At 42.6% G+C, this 14659-nt stretch overlaps 1 protein-coding gene across 1 annotated transcript; it reads right to left on the minus strand.

Moving 5' to 3' along the window:
• Positions 1–136: 136 nt before the first annotated feature.
• c17h10orf53 (chromosome 17 C10orf53 homolog) lies at positions 137–4685 on the minus strand. Its single transcript, XM_014151548.3, has 3 exons — positions 4315–4685; positions 4026–4145; positions 137–850 (listed from the first exon to the last, which is right to left on the minus strand). Exons 1-3 carry the CDS (start codon positions 4406–4408, stop codon positions 786–788), a joined length of 279 nt encoding a protein of 92 aa, XP_014007023.1. The 5' UTR covers positions 4409–4685; the 3' UTR covers positions 137–785.
• Positions 4686–14659: the final 9974 nt, after the last annotated feature.

A 14659-nucleotide genomic window follows, 5' to 3' on the forward strand; every position in this document is an offset into this window, starting at 1 on the left:
TTTTGGTTAACTTTGAAGCTGACATTGAGCCTAGCCTCAGACGTAGCGTCCCAAATGGCACCCTATTCCCTTAAGAGTGCACTACTTTTGACCAGGGCTCTGGTCAAAAGTAGTGCACCGCATAGAGAATAGGGTGCCATTTGGGACGCGGCCAGACTGTGACTGTGTGGCAGTGTTTGCATGACTGTTTGGATTTTGCTTGCAGTGCAAATTTGGTCTGCTAATTTGGTCTGTGGTTTGACCGATGGGGTATGATTCTATTAGTGCACAATCCCTCCCATAAGGCTAATTGAGAATGGATTGCAGAAGTAATCATATTCAGATGAGGAGAGAGACCACAGGAAGCAGATCTAAGAATGGTTGTATGCCAAAGGTTAAGGGAATTATTTGGATTTTGTAATGTATGTTTTCAGACAGGGACCAGACACAAAATTGTCTGAGGCAATATTGACAATGATAGAGTAACTATAGCACAGTCAATCACCACTAAATAAAAATCATAAGAAACTATAATGACTACATTTCGCAATTAGCATGTTGCAGTCTCTCACGACAGACTGTTGAGATGACCAGCATACACGGCACATTTGATTCTGGGTCTCCGAGATTATGTAGCAATAAATACAACAACACTTGACTTAATGCTGGAGAATACTATTGTATGGTACTATAATGCTTGTCATCAAAAAAATACAAAAAGTGTCTGTTGCTGTGTTTCTCTTCAGGTTTACTACTAGATTAGATTCATCCCCTTGACCAATCTCCTGGTAGAGTGTGGGTGTATCTCAGTATGCATTCTGCACAGCACTGACGGCCTCCTTGCATAGGGGGTCCAGTTTCCCATCTCCTCCTGTGGAAGGCAGAATAAAGGACTGTTACTCTATAAACACAATGTACTCAATGCTATTGTGACTTCATAATCAGTGACTTTGACAATCTGATAAATCAGAACACTCTATGAAGATGGCAGATGGCTCTAGAAGAGGGGTTTTCAATCTTTTCTTGCCCAGAGACCCCCTCCCAGGCAAATTGGCGACCCAGGGATCCCCATCATACGCTAGCAAAAATGTTTTGTCACGTCTTGTTAGGTGAATGATAATGTAAAGGACAAGTAATCAACATTTTAAAATTAATAGATTTGGTAAATAGTTTTTCATTATTTTGAAGTATGAGGACACCCCTTCAAATTAGTGGCTTCGGCTATTTCAGCCACACTCGTTGCTGACAGGTGTATAAAATTGAGCACACGGCCATGCAATCTCCATAGACAAACACTGCAGTAGAATGGCCTTACTGAAAAGCTCTGACTTTCAACGTGCCACCTTTCCAACAAGTCAGTTTGTCAAATGTCTGCCCTGCTAGACCTGCCCCGGTCAACTGTAAGTGCTGTTATTGTGAAGTGGAAACGTCTAGGAATAACAATGGCTCAGCTGCGAAGTGGTAGGCCACACAAGCTTACAGAACAGGACAGCTGAGTGCTGAAGCGCATAGCATGTAAAAATTGCCTGTCCTCGGTTGCAACACTCACTGAGTTCTAAACTGCCTCTGGAAGCAACGTCAGCACAAGAACTGAAATGGGTTTCCATTGTCGAGCAGCCGCACACAGGCCTAAGATCACCATGCGCAATGCCAAGCATCGGCTGGAGTGGTGTAAAGCTTGCCGCCATTGGACTCTTGAGCAGTGGAAACACGTTCTCTGGAGTGATTAATCACGCTTCACCATCTGGCAGTCCGACGGGAAAAAAAATCTGGGTTTGGCGGATGCCAGGAGAATGCTACCTGCCCCAATGCATAGTGCCAACTGTAAAGTTTGGTGGATGAATAATTGTCTGGGGCTGTTTGTCATGGTTCGGGCTAGGCCCCTTAGTTCCAGTGAACAGAAATCATAACGCTACAGCATACAATGACATTCTAAACGATTCTGTGCTTCCAACGTTGTGTCAACAGTTTGGGGAAGGCCCTTTCCTGTGTCAGCATGAAAATGCCCCCATGCACAAAGTGAGGTCCATACAGAAATAGTTTGTTGAGATCGGTGTGGAAGAACTTGACTGGCCTGCACAGAGCCCTGACCTCAACCCCATCGAACACCTTTGGGATGAATTGGAATGCTGACTGCGAGCCAGGCCTAATCGCCCAACATCAGTGCTGTAACGATGTGCGCTGAGAGTCAGGAGGGAAATTCAGGGAGTGAGTGTTTTAATAAATTAACACAACACAAAAATAAGAAACACGAACAATGTACAGAACTGACACAGGAACAGAAACAATAACGCCTGGGGAAGGAACCAAAGAGAGTGACGTATACACGGAAGGTAATCAGGGAGGTGATGGAGACCAGGTGAGTATGATGACGTGCAGGTGCACGTAACGATTGTGACAGGTGTGCGCCATAACGAGCAGCCTGGTGACCTACAGGCAGGAGAGGGAGCACATGTGACAAGTGCCCAACCTCACTAATACTTTTATGACTGAATGAAAGGAAGTCCACACAGCAATGTTTCAACATCTAGTGGAAAGCCTTCCCAGAAGAGTAGAGACTGTTATAGCAGCAAACTCCATATTAATGCCCATGATTATGGAATGAGATGTTCGAGGAGCAGGTGTCCACATACTTTTGGTCTTGTCGTGTATGTCATTTTCTTAACCCATCTAGTGACTAAATTAACAGCATTGGTTTCAAGTATCATGCTAGCTAGTCTTGGGTGTACGCCTAGGAGAAGTTACAGGAGAGACGGGTGGGATGAAAGTAACACAATGTAAACTGATGACCTGGAATACAATAAAATAACTTTAAGCACAGGTCATTGTCTCCTCCAGCTCATATTGCTTTTATAATGTTAGAAAAATATCAACAAGTGACTGAATGTTTGAAAATGATATATGACATCATTAGAATTAATTGGCTTGGTGGATCAGCTTCTCACATAAGCTTTTATCGACAGGTTAGTGGTTAAAAATATATATCTTTATGATTCTGGGGGTCAATAACCTTGTATCAAGCCATGGAAATGTGATAAGCATGATGAGTTTGCCTTTTTAGAAGAGAATAAAAGACATTGATTCTATCAAGGCACGAGGAGCGCGCATGACAAGGACAACTGGAGCATAGCATGACTAGTAATTGAAAATCATCTACTACATTCTCATTAAAGTTAGATTAGACAATTATGCTTAATATAGCTATTATGTGATCCAATTCAGTCTGATTAATATTGTAAGGCAAACAATTGTGGTTTCGCAAAATTGCGATGTTGACGCATGGTTCGTTTTCCTAAATGTCGAACCTATATAGCATGACTTACTCAAATCGGCACACACATGAACTTATGGCTGGTAGTACATTGGTAGAAATGAACGAGCGTTACAACCCAGAAACATGGAGACGAGACAAATATTGTGCACTCCTCGCCAGCTGTTACTCCCGTCCCGCAGGCAAGTACAAAAGTAACATTGCGGTCGTTCTGTTCTCAGTCTGTTTAATTTCAACTCATTTACCATAGAAATGAAATTACAGTTGCTAATGGTAGAGGACACATAAGTTGTTTGTCGTACAATATGGTGTCTCTAGCTCTATCGATCTCTGAGTAATTAGAAACTAAAACAAAAAGCGTTACTTTCGTCACAGTTCTCCCCTATGTGTAATTGGCAGTTGAGAAATAAAGTTGACGTCATTAGAAATAACATATTGTCCTATTTCCTACTGTAGGTATGTAATTCAAAATGTGTGTATTTTGTTGTTGCTAGCAATATTCAGAAAAGAAATTTAGCTACTTTTTTGTTGCTATATTGATATATTTTCGCGGACCCCTAGAGTGGTGGCAGACTCTAGGTTGAATACCCCTGCTCTAGAATGAGGTTTTTCACAGATGAGGTCACAATCAGAGAGTGGATAACGGTTAAATCCATGTGCATTCAGTTTCAGTATGCTTACCTCACTCTATGAAAACGATACATGTCACAATTGACCACAGGTAAGATTCTGTACAATTTGACAGAGTAATCTACAGTATCTACATTGAATTTACCAAACTCCAGCTGTTTTATGCTGCATGTATAGACACATTCTCCATTGACCACAAGTTCCACCTTGTTCCAATCGGACATTTTCTCCAAGACACTTTGATGTCCATTCTCTTTCAATGCAGCTAGGAAAGTGAGAATACATGGATGAGTGATATTATCAGGAAAACCAAATGGTAGGCTACAAACTACTCCCTTATATAAAACTAAAACGCACTTTAAAAATGCACACAAGCCACTTTATGACGCTGCAATAGGCACACTTATTTGAATGTAGCCAAGGATTATATCTACCTTGGAGGCCAATCAGACGGAACGTTCTGTGATCCACGATGCCACATGATTTATAAGGGCCGTAGCGCACGATAACTACTGCATTTCGAGGCATTACGCCTATTACCAACTAAACCTCTTATATGTCCTGGATTAATCGCCGGCCTGTGTCACGCACAGCAGTGTTCCTAACGACGGGACGCGACAGTCATCTCCAAGGAAGTCATTTGCTGGTTTGGTGTGACGTCACCGTGAAGCCCTTCTGTAGAGAAGTCACCGCTCAATGTAATGCCGCGTTTATTAACTAGTCAAAACAAGGAAACTCTGAAATTTCAGACTTGCTAACTGTTTGTAGTCATACACATGCCGCATTCATTCAGTTAGCAAGGCGGGAATGTACGAGTTTCCTAGATAAGACTAGCACATGAACGCGGCATAACACATGCTGCCTGCAAGTTACAGTATGAGTTATAAAATCATAGTTTAGTTTACGCGTAGACCGCAGAGTTTAACGCATTTATGACAGCATAGTGGCTGTACGTCATAATCAACAACGTTATCAGCATATGGATGTTGCGGTCCTCTTTTGAAATACCCTTTACTGAGTCTTTGGTTAAACACTTCAATTTGGTTAAATTACCTTATGTCATGTTATGTATGGTAAAGTGATTACATTTTACACTGAAGAGGTTTGTGTGTTTACAGGTGCTACATTACCCTGTGGTACTAAAGTAATCTATGGGCCATATGCTATCCTGCAAGCTAAGACACTTAAGTTATAAAGGTGCTCTGGTCACACCTCAACGGAACACACCACACTCCCAAACACCTCCTGCTCTAGCCATAGGAGCGAATGACATCACTGCCCAGGCAGTCTTTTGAGTTGACTTTGGGTTTGTCTGTGGGTGAGGCAGGCAAATGCATCATGAGAACACTTTTGAGGGATGCCGCTTGTCCTGAGATTGAATTGATTGAGACCTTTGGCTCAATTTCATGAATAAGCAAAGTCACGCAGTGACAAAAAACACTCTGAGGCATAAATCTCACACACATATGCCTATATGAATCACACACAACCCCCATGTGCATGATCATCACATACACACACACACACACACACGCAGGCACACACACACACGCAGGCACACACACACACACACGCAGGCACACACACACACACGACACACACACACACAGAGCAGCATTTGTCAACATCTAAGAGACCAAGGGGAGGAAGAGGGTTTTAGTACACTCCAGCTTTCATCATTGTGGAATTTAGCATTCACAGCCTGTTCCAAAGGGCCTGTATTCTGTTCCCATGACTCTAAAACACATGACACTGAGGGTGATTGTCTCCTGTGATTAGATTTGTTCTGAACACAGACGATCACTTGGATTCTCTTTAAAATGAAGTCACATTTATGATTCTACAATCACAACACAGCAAAACGATCTCATTTTGTAAATATGTTGCTGATTTTGTTTTTCAGATTGAGGAACCTCTAACGCTAGTCTTCCCTATTCATTCTCTAAAATCATTTGTATCTAATAAAATATTTCATTGATAAGCATAGGGAAGTGCAGGTAAAGTGACACGTAATTTCCTTACTCAACCCAGTTAATCTCTAAAATCTTTTCACAATGTGCTCCACATCTTTAGCGTTTAATCAGATCATGGAAAGACCTTCCTAAATCACTATCCACTTGATTCTGTAGCATCAACATAATCTGGGTAAAAGCTGCCTCTGGAAATACCAATGATCTGTCTAGATTCTCTCCCTCCTCTCTCTCCTCTCTCTGTCTTTGTCTTCTCTCTGCCCCTCTCTCTCTCTCTCTCTCTCTCTCTCTCTCTCTCTCTCTCTCTCTCTCCGCACTCTCGCTCTGCCCTCTCTCTCTAAGGGCTTTATTGGCATGGGAAACATGCTTACATTGCCAAAGCAAGATAAATAGATAAAACAAAAGTTAAATAAACAATTAAAAATGAACTGTAAACATTACACTAACAAAAGTTCCAAAGAATAAAGACATTTCAAATGTCATATTATATATGTATATACAGTGTTGTAATGATGTGCAAATAGCTAAAGTACAAAAGGGAAAATAAATAAACATAAATATAGGTTGTATTTACAATGGTGTTTGTTCTTCACTGGTTTCCCTTTTCTCGTGGCAACAGGTTACAAATCTTACTGCTGTGATTCACACTGTGGTATTTCACCCAATAGATATGTTTATCAAAAATGGATTTGTTTTCGAATTCTTTCATACATTTGGCAAGAGGCTAGGAAGTGCAGCTCAGTTTCCACCTCATTTTGTTGGCAGTGTGCAAATAGCCTGTCTTTTCTTGAGAGCCAGGTCTGTCTTTGGCTGCCTTTCTCAATAGCAAGGCTATGCTCACTGAGTCTGTACATAGTCAAATATTTCCTTAATTTTGGGTCAATCATAGTGGTCAGGTCAATTCTTTCCAATGTGTTAAGTAATTGTCTTTTTGTTTTCTCATGATTTGGTCGGGTCTAATTGTGTTGCTGTCCTGGGGCTCTGTTTGTGTTTGTGAACAGAGCCCCAGGACCAGCTTGCTTAGGGGGCTCTTCTCCAGGTGAATTTCTCTGTAGGTAATGGCTTTGTTATGGAAGGTTTGGGAATCCCTTCCTTTTAGGTGGTTGTAGAATTTAACGTCTCTTTTTGGATTTTGAAAATTAGCGGGCTATCGGCCTAATTCTGCCCTGTATGCATTATTTGGTGTTTTACGTTGTACACAGAGGATAGTTTTTGCAGGATTCTGCATGCAGTCTCAATTTGGTGTTTGTCCAATTTTGTGAATATCTTGGTTGGTGAATGGACCCCAGACCTCACAACCATAAAGGGCAATGGGTTCTATAACTGATTCAAGTATTTTTAGCCAGATCCTAATTGGTATGCCAAATTATATGTTTCTTTTGATGGCATACAAGGCCCTTCTTGGGTCGTCTCTTAGATCATTCACAGCTTTTGTGTAAGTTACCTGTGCGGCTGATGTTTAGGCAGAGGTATACATAGTTTTTTGTGTGCTCTAGGGCAACTGTGTCTAGATGGAATTTATATTCGTGGTCCTGGCAACTGGACCTTTTTTGGAACACCATTATTTTTGTCTTACTGAGATTTACTGTCAGAGCCTAGGTCTGACAGAATCTGTGCAGAAGATCTAAGTGCTGCTGTAGGCCCTCCATGGTTGGGGACAGAAGCACCAGATCATCAGCAAACATTTGACTTCAGATTCTAGTACGGTGAGGCCGGGTGCTGCAGACTGTTCTTGTGCCCTCGCCAATTTGTTGATATATATGTTGAAGAAGGGTGGGGCTTAAGCTGCATCCCTGTCTCATCCCCCGGCCCTGTGGAAAGAAATGTGTGTTTTTGCCAATTTTAACCACACACTTTTTGTTGTTGTTTGTGTACATGGATTTTATAATGTCGTATGTTTTTCCCCCAACACCACTTTCCATCAATTTGTATAGCAGGCCCTCATGCCAAATTGAGTAAAAAGCTTTTTTGAAAACAACAAAGCATGAGAAGACTTTGCCTTTGTTTTGGTTTGTTTGTTTGTCAATTAGGGTGTGCAGGGTGAGTACGTGGTCTGTCATGCGGTAATTTGGTAAAAAGCCAATTTGACATTTGCTCAGTACATTGTTTTCGCTGAGGAAACGTACGAGTCTGCTGTTAATGATAATGCAGAGGATTTTTCCAATGTTGCTGTTGACACATATCCCACTCTAATTATTGGGGTGAAATTTGTCTCCACTTTTGTGGATTGGGGTGATCAGTCCTTGGTTCCAAATATTGGGGAAGATGCCAGAGCTGAGGATGATGTTAAAGAGTTTAAGTATAGCCAATTGGAATTTGTGGTCTCTATATTTGATCATTTAATTTAGGATACCATCAACGCCATAGGCCTTTTTAGGTTGTATTTTGTCCTGTAGTTCATTCAATGTAATTGGAGAATCTAGAGGGTTCTGGTAGTCTTTAATAGTTGATTCTAATATTTGTATTTGATCATGTACATGTTTTTGCTGTTTGTTCTTTATTATAGAGCCAAAAAGATTGGAGAAGTGGTTTATCGATACATCTCCGTTTTGGATCGATATCTCTTCGTGTTGTTTTTGTTTGTTTAGAGTTCTCCAATTTTCCTAGAAGTGGTTAGATTTGATGGATTCTTCAATTACATTGAGCTGATTTCTGACGTGCTGTTCCTTCTTTTTCCGTATTGTATTTCTGTATTGTTTTAGTGATTCACCATAGTGAAGGCGTAGGCTCAGGTTTTCTGGGTCTTTATGTATTGGGTTGGATAGGTTTCTCAATTTCTTTCTTAGGTTTTTGCATTCTTCATTGTTATAAATTTTCTTAGGTTGTCTGCTTGACATTTTTAGATTTGATAGGGAAGCTGAGAGGTCAAATATACTGTTTAGGTTTTCTACTGCCAAGTTTACACCTTCACTGTTATACTGAAACATTTTGTCCAGGAAATTGTCTAGAAAGGATTGGATTTGTTGTTGCCTAATTGTTTTTTGGTAGCTTTCCACACTACTTTCCTTCCATCTATAGTATTTCTTAATATTATTCAGTTCCTTTGGCTTTGATGACTCATGACTGAGCATAGCTCTGTTCAAGTAGAGTGTGCTTTTGCTGTGATCTGATAGGGGTGTCAGTGGACCGACTGTGAATGCTCTAAGAGACTCTGGGTTGAGGTCAGTGATAAAGAAGTTTACAGTACTACTGCCAAGAGATGAGCTATATATGTACCTACCATAGGAGTCCCGTCAAAGCCTACCATTAACTATGTACATACCCAGAGTCCAACAGAGCTGCAGGAGTTGTGACCCATTTTTGTTGGTTATGTTGTCGTAGCTGTGTCTAGGTGGGCATATGGGGGAGCGAATGCTGTCACCTCCAGGTAGGCGTTCGTCCCCCTGTGTGCTGAGGATGTCAGGTTCTTGTCCAGTTCTGGCATTTATGTCGCCACAGACTAGTACATGTCCCTGGGCCTGGAAATTGTTGATCTCCCCCTCTATGATGGAGAATCTGTCATCGTTAAAGTATGGCGATTCTATTGGGGGGATATAGGTAGCACACATGAGGACATTTTTCTCTGTAGAGATAATTTCCTTATTAATTTCTAGCCAGATGTAAAATGTTCCTGTTTTTATTAATTTAATAGACTGGGTTAGGTCTGCACTATACTAAACAGCATACCCCATGAGTCTCTTCCCTGTTTCACATCAGGTAGTTTGGTGGATGGGACTTCCAGCTCTCTGTAGCCTAGAGGGCAACCAGTGGGTCCATCTCCTTTATGCCATGTTTGTTGTTTGATGAAAATGTCTGTATTTTCAATTTCTTTGATGAAGTCTAGGTTCCTTCTCTTTAGGCCAAAGGCAGATGACCTCAGACATTGTATATTCCAGGATGAGATAGTAAAAGCTTTGTGTTCCATCTTAGGTCACAGGATGGAGCTTGGGTGGGCGGGGGTTGGGCCTGTTGTTCTGCTCACGGCCTGGGCATATGTCCTGCTGTTATGTTGAGGTTCTTGCCGCAGGGGCGGGGGCGGGGGGGCATGGGGTGGGCAGAAGGGGCTTAGGTCTGATATGTGGGGGCCTACAGTTGAAGTCGGAAGTTTACATCAATCAATCAATCAATCAAATGTATTTATAAAGCCCTTCTTACATCAGCTGATGTCACAAAGTGCTGTACAGAAACCCAGCCTAAAACCCCAAACAGCAAGCAATGTAGATGTAGAAGCACGGTGGCTAGGAAAAACTCCCTAGAAAGGCCAGAACCTAGGAAGAAACCAGGCTATGAGGGGTGGCCAGTCCTCTTCTGGCTGTGTCAGGTGGAGATTATAACAGAACATCGCCAAGATGTTCAAATGTTCATAGATGACCAGCAGGGACAAATAATAATAATCACAGTGGTTGTCGAGGGTGCAACAGGTCAGCACCTCAGGAGTAAATGTCAGTTGGCTTTTCATAGCCGATCATTCAGAGTATCTCTACTGCTCCTGCTGTCTCTAGAGAGTTGAAAACAGCAGGTCTGGGACCGGTAGCATGTCCGGTGAACAGGTCAGGGTTCCATAGCCGCAGGCAGAACAGTTGAAACTGGAGCAGCAGCATGGCCAGGTGGACTGGGGACAGCAAGGAGTAATCAGGCCAGGTAGTCCTGAGGCATGGTCCTAGGGCTCAGGTCCTCCGAGAGAGAGAGAGAAAGAAAGAGAATTAGAAAGAGCACACTTAAATTCACACAGGACACTTGCGTACTATTGCTTGTACAGATGAACGTGGTACCTTCAGGCATTTGGAAATTGCTCCCAAGGATGAACCAGACTTGTGGAGGTCTACAATTTTTTTTCTGTGGTCTTGGCTGATTTCTTTTGATTTTCCCATGATGTCAAGCAAAGAGGCACTGAGTTTGAAGGTAGGCCTTGAAATACATCCACAGGTACACCTCCAATTGACTCAAATGATGTCAATTTGCCTATAAGAAGCTTCTTAAGCTTTGACATCATTTTCTGGAATTTTCCAAACTGTTTAAAGGCACAGTCATTTTAGTGTATGTAAACTTCTTACCCACTGGAATGGTGATACAGTGAATTATAAGTGAAATAATCTGTCTGTAAACAATTGTTGGAAAAATTACTTGCACAAAGTAGAAATGTGTGGAGTGGTTGAAAAACTAGATTTAATGACTCCAACCTAAGTGTATGTTTGTTACATCCTGCCTGTTTGGCCCTGTCCGGGCGTATCATTGGATGGGGCCACAGTGTCCCCCGACCTCTCCTGTTTCAGCCTACAGTATTTATGCTGCAGTAGTTTATGTGTCGGGGGGCTAGGGTCAGTCTGTTATATGAAGGAGACGCATTCTGTCTCCTAGAGATGAACGCACTTTGGTGCGAAAAGTGCAAATCAATCCCAGAACAACAGCAAAGGACCTTGTGAAGAAGATGGAGGAAACAGGTACAAAGGTATCTATATCCACAGTAAAATGAGTCCTATATCAACATAACCCGAAAGGCCGCTCAGCAAGGAAGAAGCCACTGGTCCAAAACTGCCATAAAAAAGCCAGACTACGGTTTTCAACTGCACATGCGGACAAAGATCGTACCTTTTGGAGAAATGTCCTCTGGTCTGATGAAACAAAAATAGAACTGTTTGGCCATAATGACCATCGTTATGTTTGGAGGAAAAAGGGGGAGGCTTGCAAGCCAAAGAACACCATCCCAACCGTGAAGCACGGGGGTGGCAGCATCATGTTATGGGAGTGCTTTGCTGCAGGAGGGACTGGTGCACTTCACAAAATAGATGGCATCATGAGGATGGAAAATTATGTGGCTTATTGTAGCAACATCTCAAGACATCAGTCAGGAAGTTAAAGCTTGGTCGTAAATGGGTCTTCCAACTGGACAATGAACCCAGGCATACTTCCAAAGTTGTGGCAAAATGGCTTAAGGACAACAAAGTCAAGGTATTGGAGTGGCCATCACAAAGCCCTGACCTCAATCCCATAGAACATTTGTGGGCAGAATTGAAAAAGCATGTGGGATCAAGGAGGCCTACAAACCTGACTCAGTTACACCAGCTATGTCAGGAGGAATGGGCCACAATTCACCCAACTTATTGTGGGAAGCTTATGGAAGGCTATCCAACACGTTTGACCCAAGTTAAACAATTTAAAGGCAATGCTACCAAATACCTATGGAGTGTATGTAAACTTCTGACCCACTGGGAATGTGATGAAAGAATTAAAAGCTGAAATAAATCATTCTCTCTACTATTATTCTGACATTTCACATTCTTAAAAAAAAGTGGTGATCCTAACTGACCTAAGACAGGGAATTTTTACTAGGATTAAATGTCAGGAATTGTGAAAAACTGAGTTTAAATGTATTTGGCTAAGTTGTATGTAAACCTCAGACTTAAACTGTATATAGGGTGTGGCCAGGGTTTGCTTGGGGTGGTCTTGGGTGTGGCTGGTGATGCTGTGGCCTCTGTGCAGGTCCTTCAGGAGGGGGTCTTGCAGGTCTGGGATGGTGTCTCGCTGGTCTGGGAGGTTTGTCTGTTGCTCTGTTGCTCCTTTCTGAGGTGCTGGGGCTACGGTTAAGGTTGACGTCCTTCACGGTCCTGGCAAAAGTTGGGATTGCTGCCTTGTAGAGGTGGACCTGGTCATAAAGGCTGTTAAAATACAGGGTGGAGTGGTGGGCCAGGTAGATTAGGTTTGAGGCACAGTCTCACGAAATTCATGCATTCACCCGCTGTATGGTGGCAGGGTGAAAGTATATTCGTGGTAGCAGGGTGGAAATAACCACTTGTTCAATCACTCCCTTGAGTGCTGTGGCCACCCTTTCATGCTGGGCCCTCAGGTCATTTATGCCTGTGTGAATTATGATGTGGCTGGGGGACCCTAGTCTGTCCTCTGACAACAGCTCCAGGGCATGCCTAGTGTTTGGGCACCAGAGTTTAGCCACTTTGTGTTTGGGAAAAAGTTGATCCTCTTGAATGTATTTGCCATTTGAGTCAATGAGGAGCACATTCTCTGGCTTTTGTGTGTCCTCAGTGGATGTGTGGGGGTTGTCAAGAGAGCTATCAGGGGAGCTGACAGGGGGCCTGTTAGGAGGGTGTGGGGTCTGTAGGGTTGGTGGGTCCTGTGTTGTCTGTCCCATTGTGGTGTTGAGGTTGTGGTCCGGGTCTGAGGTGGGCTGTTCTGCTGGCTGTGAATCTCTCCTGCCATTGTTAAGTGCTAATTGAAATTGCCAGGTCAGTTTTGTCTTTGCAGTTTGGTAGCTTATGTAACCAATGTGAAATGGCTAGCTAGTTAGCGGGGTGCGCGCTAATAGTGTTTCAATCGGTGACGTCACTCGCTCTGAGACCTTGAAGTATTTGTTCCCCTTGATCTGCAAGGGCCGCCCGCGGCTTTTGTGGAGCGATGGGCAACGATGCTTCAAGGGTGACTGTTGTCTGTGTGCAGAGGGTCCCTGGTTCGAGCCCAGGTAGGGGCGAGGAGAGGGACAGAAGCTATACTGTTACATTGATGCTGTTGACCCGGATCACTGGTTGCTGTGGAAAAGGAGGAGGTCAAAAGGGGGGTGAGTGTAACTGATGTGAAATGGCTAGCTAGTTAGCGGGGTGCGCGCAAATTGTGTTTCAATCGATGACGTCACTCGCTCTGAGACCTTGAAGTAGTTGTTCCCCTTGCTCTGCAAGGGTGGTGGCTTTTGTGGAGCAATAACGATGCCTCGAGGGTGGCTGTTGTCTGTGTGCAGAGGGTCCCTGGTTCGAGCCCAGGTAGGGGCGAGGAGAGGGACGGAAGCTATAATGTTACACTTATTAGCCTTATTTATTAAGATTTATATAACAAAATTACCTAGAGATTATAGTCTTTGAATTTTTTGGCTTCAGAAGTAGGTTCAGACTGAACATTACTCACTCAGTTTTGTTTTGGATGGTATTTCCAGGTTCCACTGTGTTTCTTCTGCAGGTTTTGGTTTGTTCAAATTTGATTTGCCACATGCGCCGAATACAACAGGTGTAGACCTTACCGTGAAATGCTTACTTACAAGCCCTTAACCAACAATGCAGTTCAATAAATAGAATTAAGAAAATATTTAGTAAATAAAGTGAATTTAAAAAAATAATAATCAAAAAGTAACAAGAAAATTACATAACAATAATGCGGCTATATACAGGGGGTACCGGTACCGAGTCAAAGTCCTTTCTTGTAATAGTTAATTCAGGTAATTTTGTCCAAAATCAAGGTTTTAGGTATGGAATTTTGATTTGGATTGAAGGTTTTGATGTTGAGGTTAGTATCCTGTATAAGTCCTTGCAAAAAAAATCTAGTTTATCTACATGAATCCAACTCTATTTCTATCTTTTTGCAGAAGAACTCAGGAGCCCATGAGCTCACTACCTCTCTCTCTTTCTCTCATCCCCTCTCTCTGTCTTTCTCTCTCTCTCCTATGATGTCATCAGTCTCACTATCTGCATAATAGGGTATTACGTTAACTATGTTAAAGACAGAGCAGAGTGGAGGTGGAAATGGAAATAAATAGTTCATATAAACACAGCAAGACCGCAGTACTTAGTGCTGATGACAATATGGTACTGTAATGGTAAATGGACAACTTCATTTCTATAGTACTGGGACAGACAGGACCACAGGTGTGTCCAAGATGTGAGCAGCGGCCCTGGGTGGTTTCTGCTTTGTGTTTGACCTGGGACTGGGTCAGTGAGAGACAGCTAAAGCCTTTATTTCTTCGATTATCTGAAACAAAAGAGGGAAGATTTATTCGGGCCATTTACTGAAGAGCAGGTCCATCAATAGTCAAAGAAACACATGTTCTATGTCA

Source organism: Salmo salar, chromosome 17, assembly GCF_965601325.2.
Source record: "Salmo salar chromosome 17, fSalSal1, whole genome shotgun sequence".
Classification (NCBI taxonomy): domain Eukaryota; kingdom Metazoa; phylum Chordata; class Actinopteri; order Salmoniformes; family Salmonidae; genus Salmo; species Salmo salar.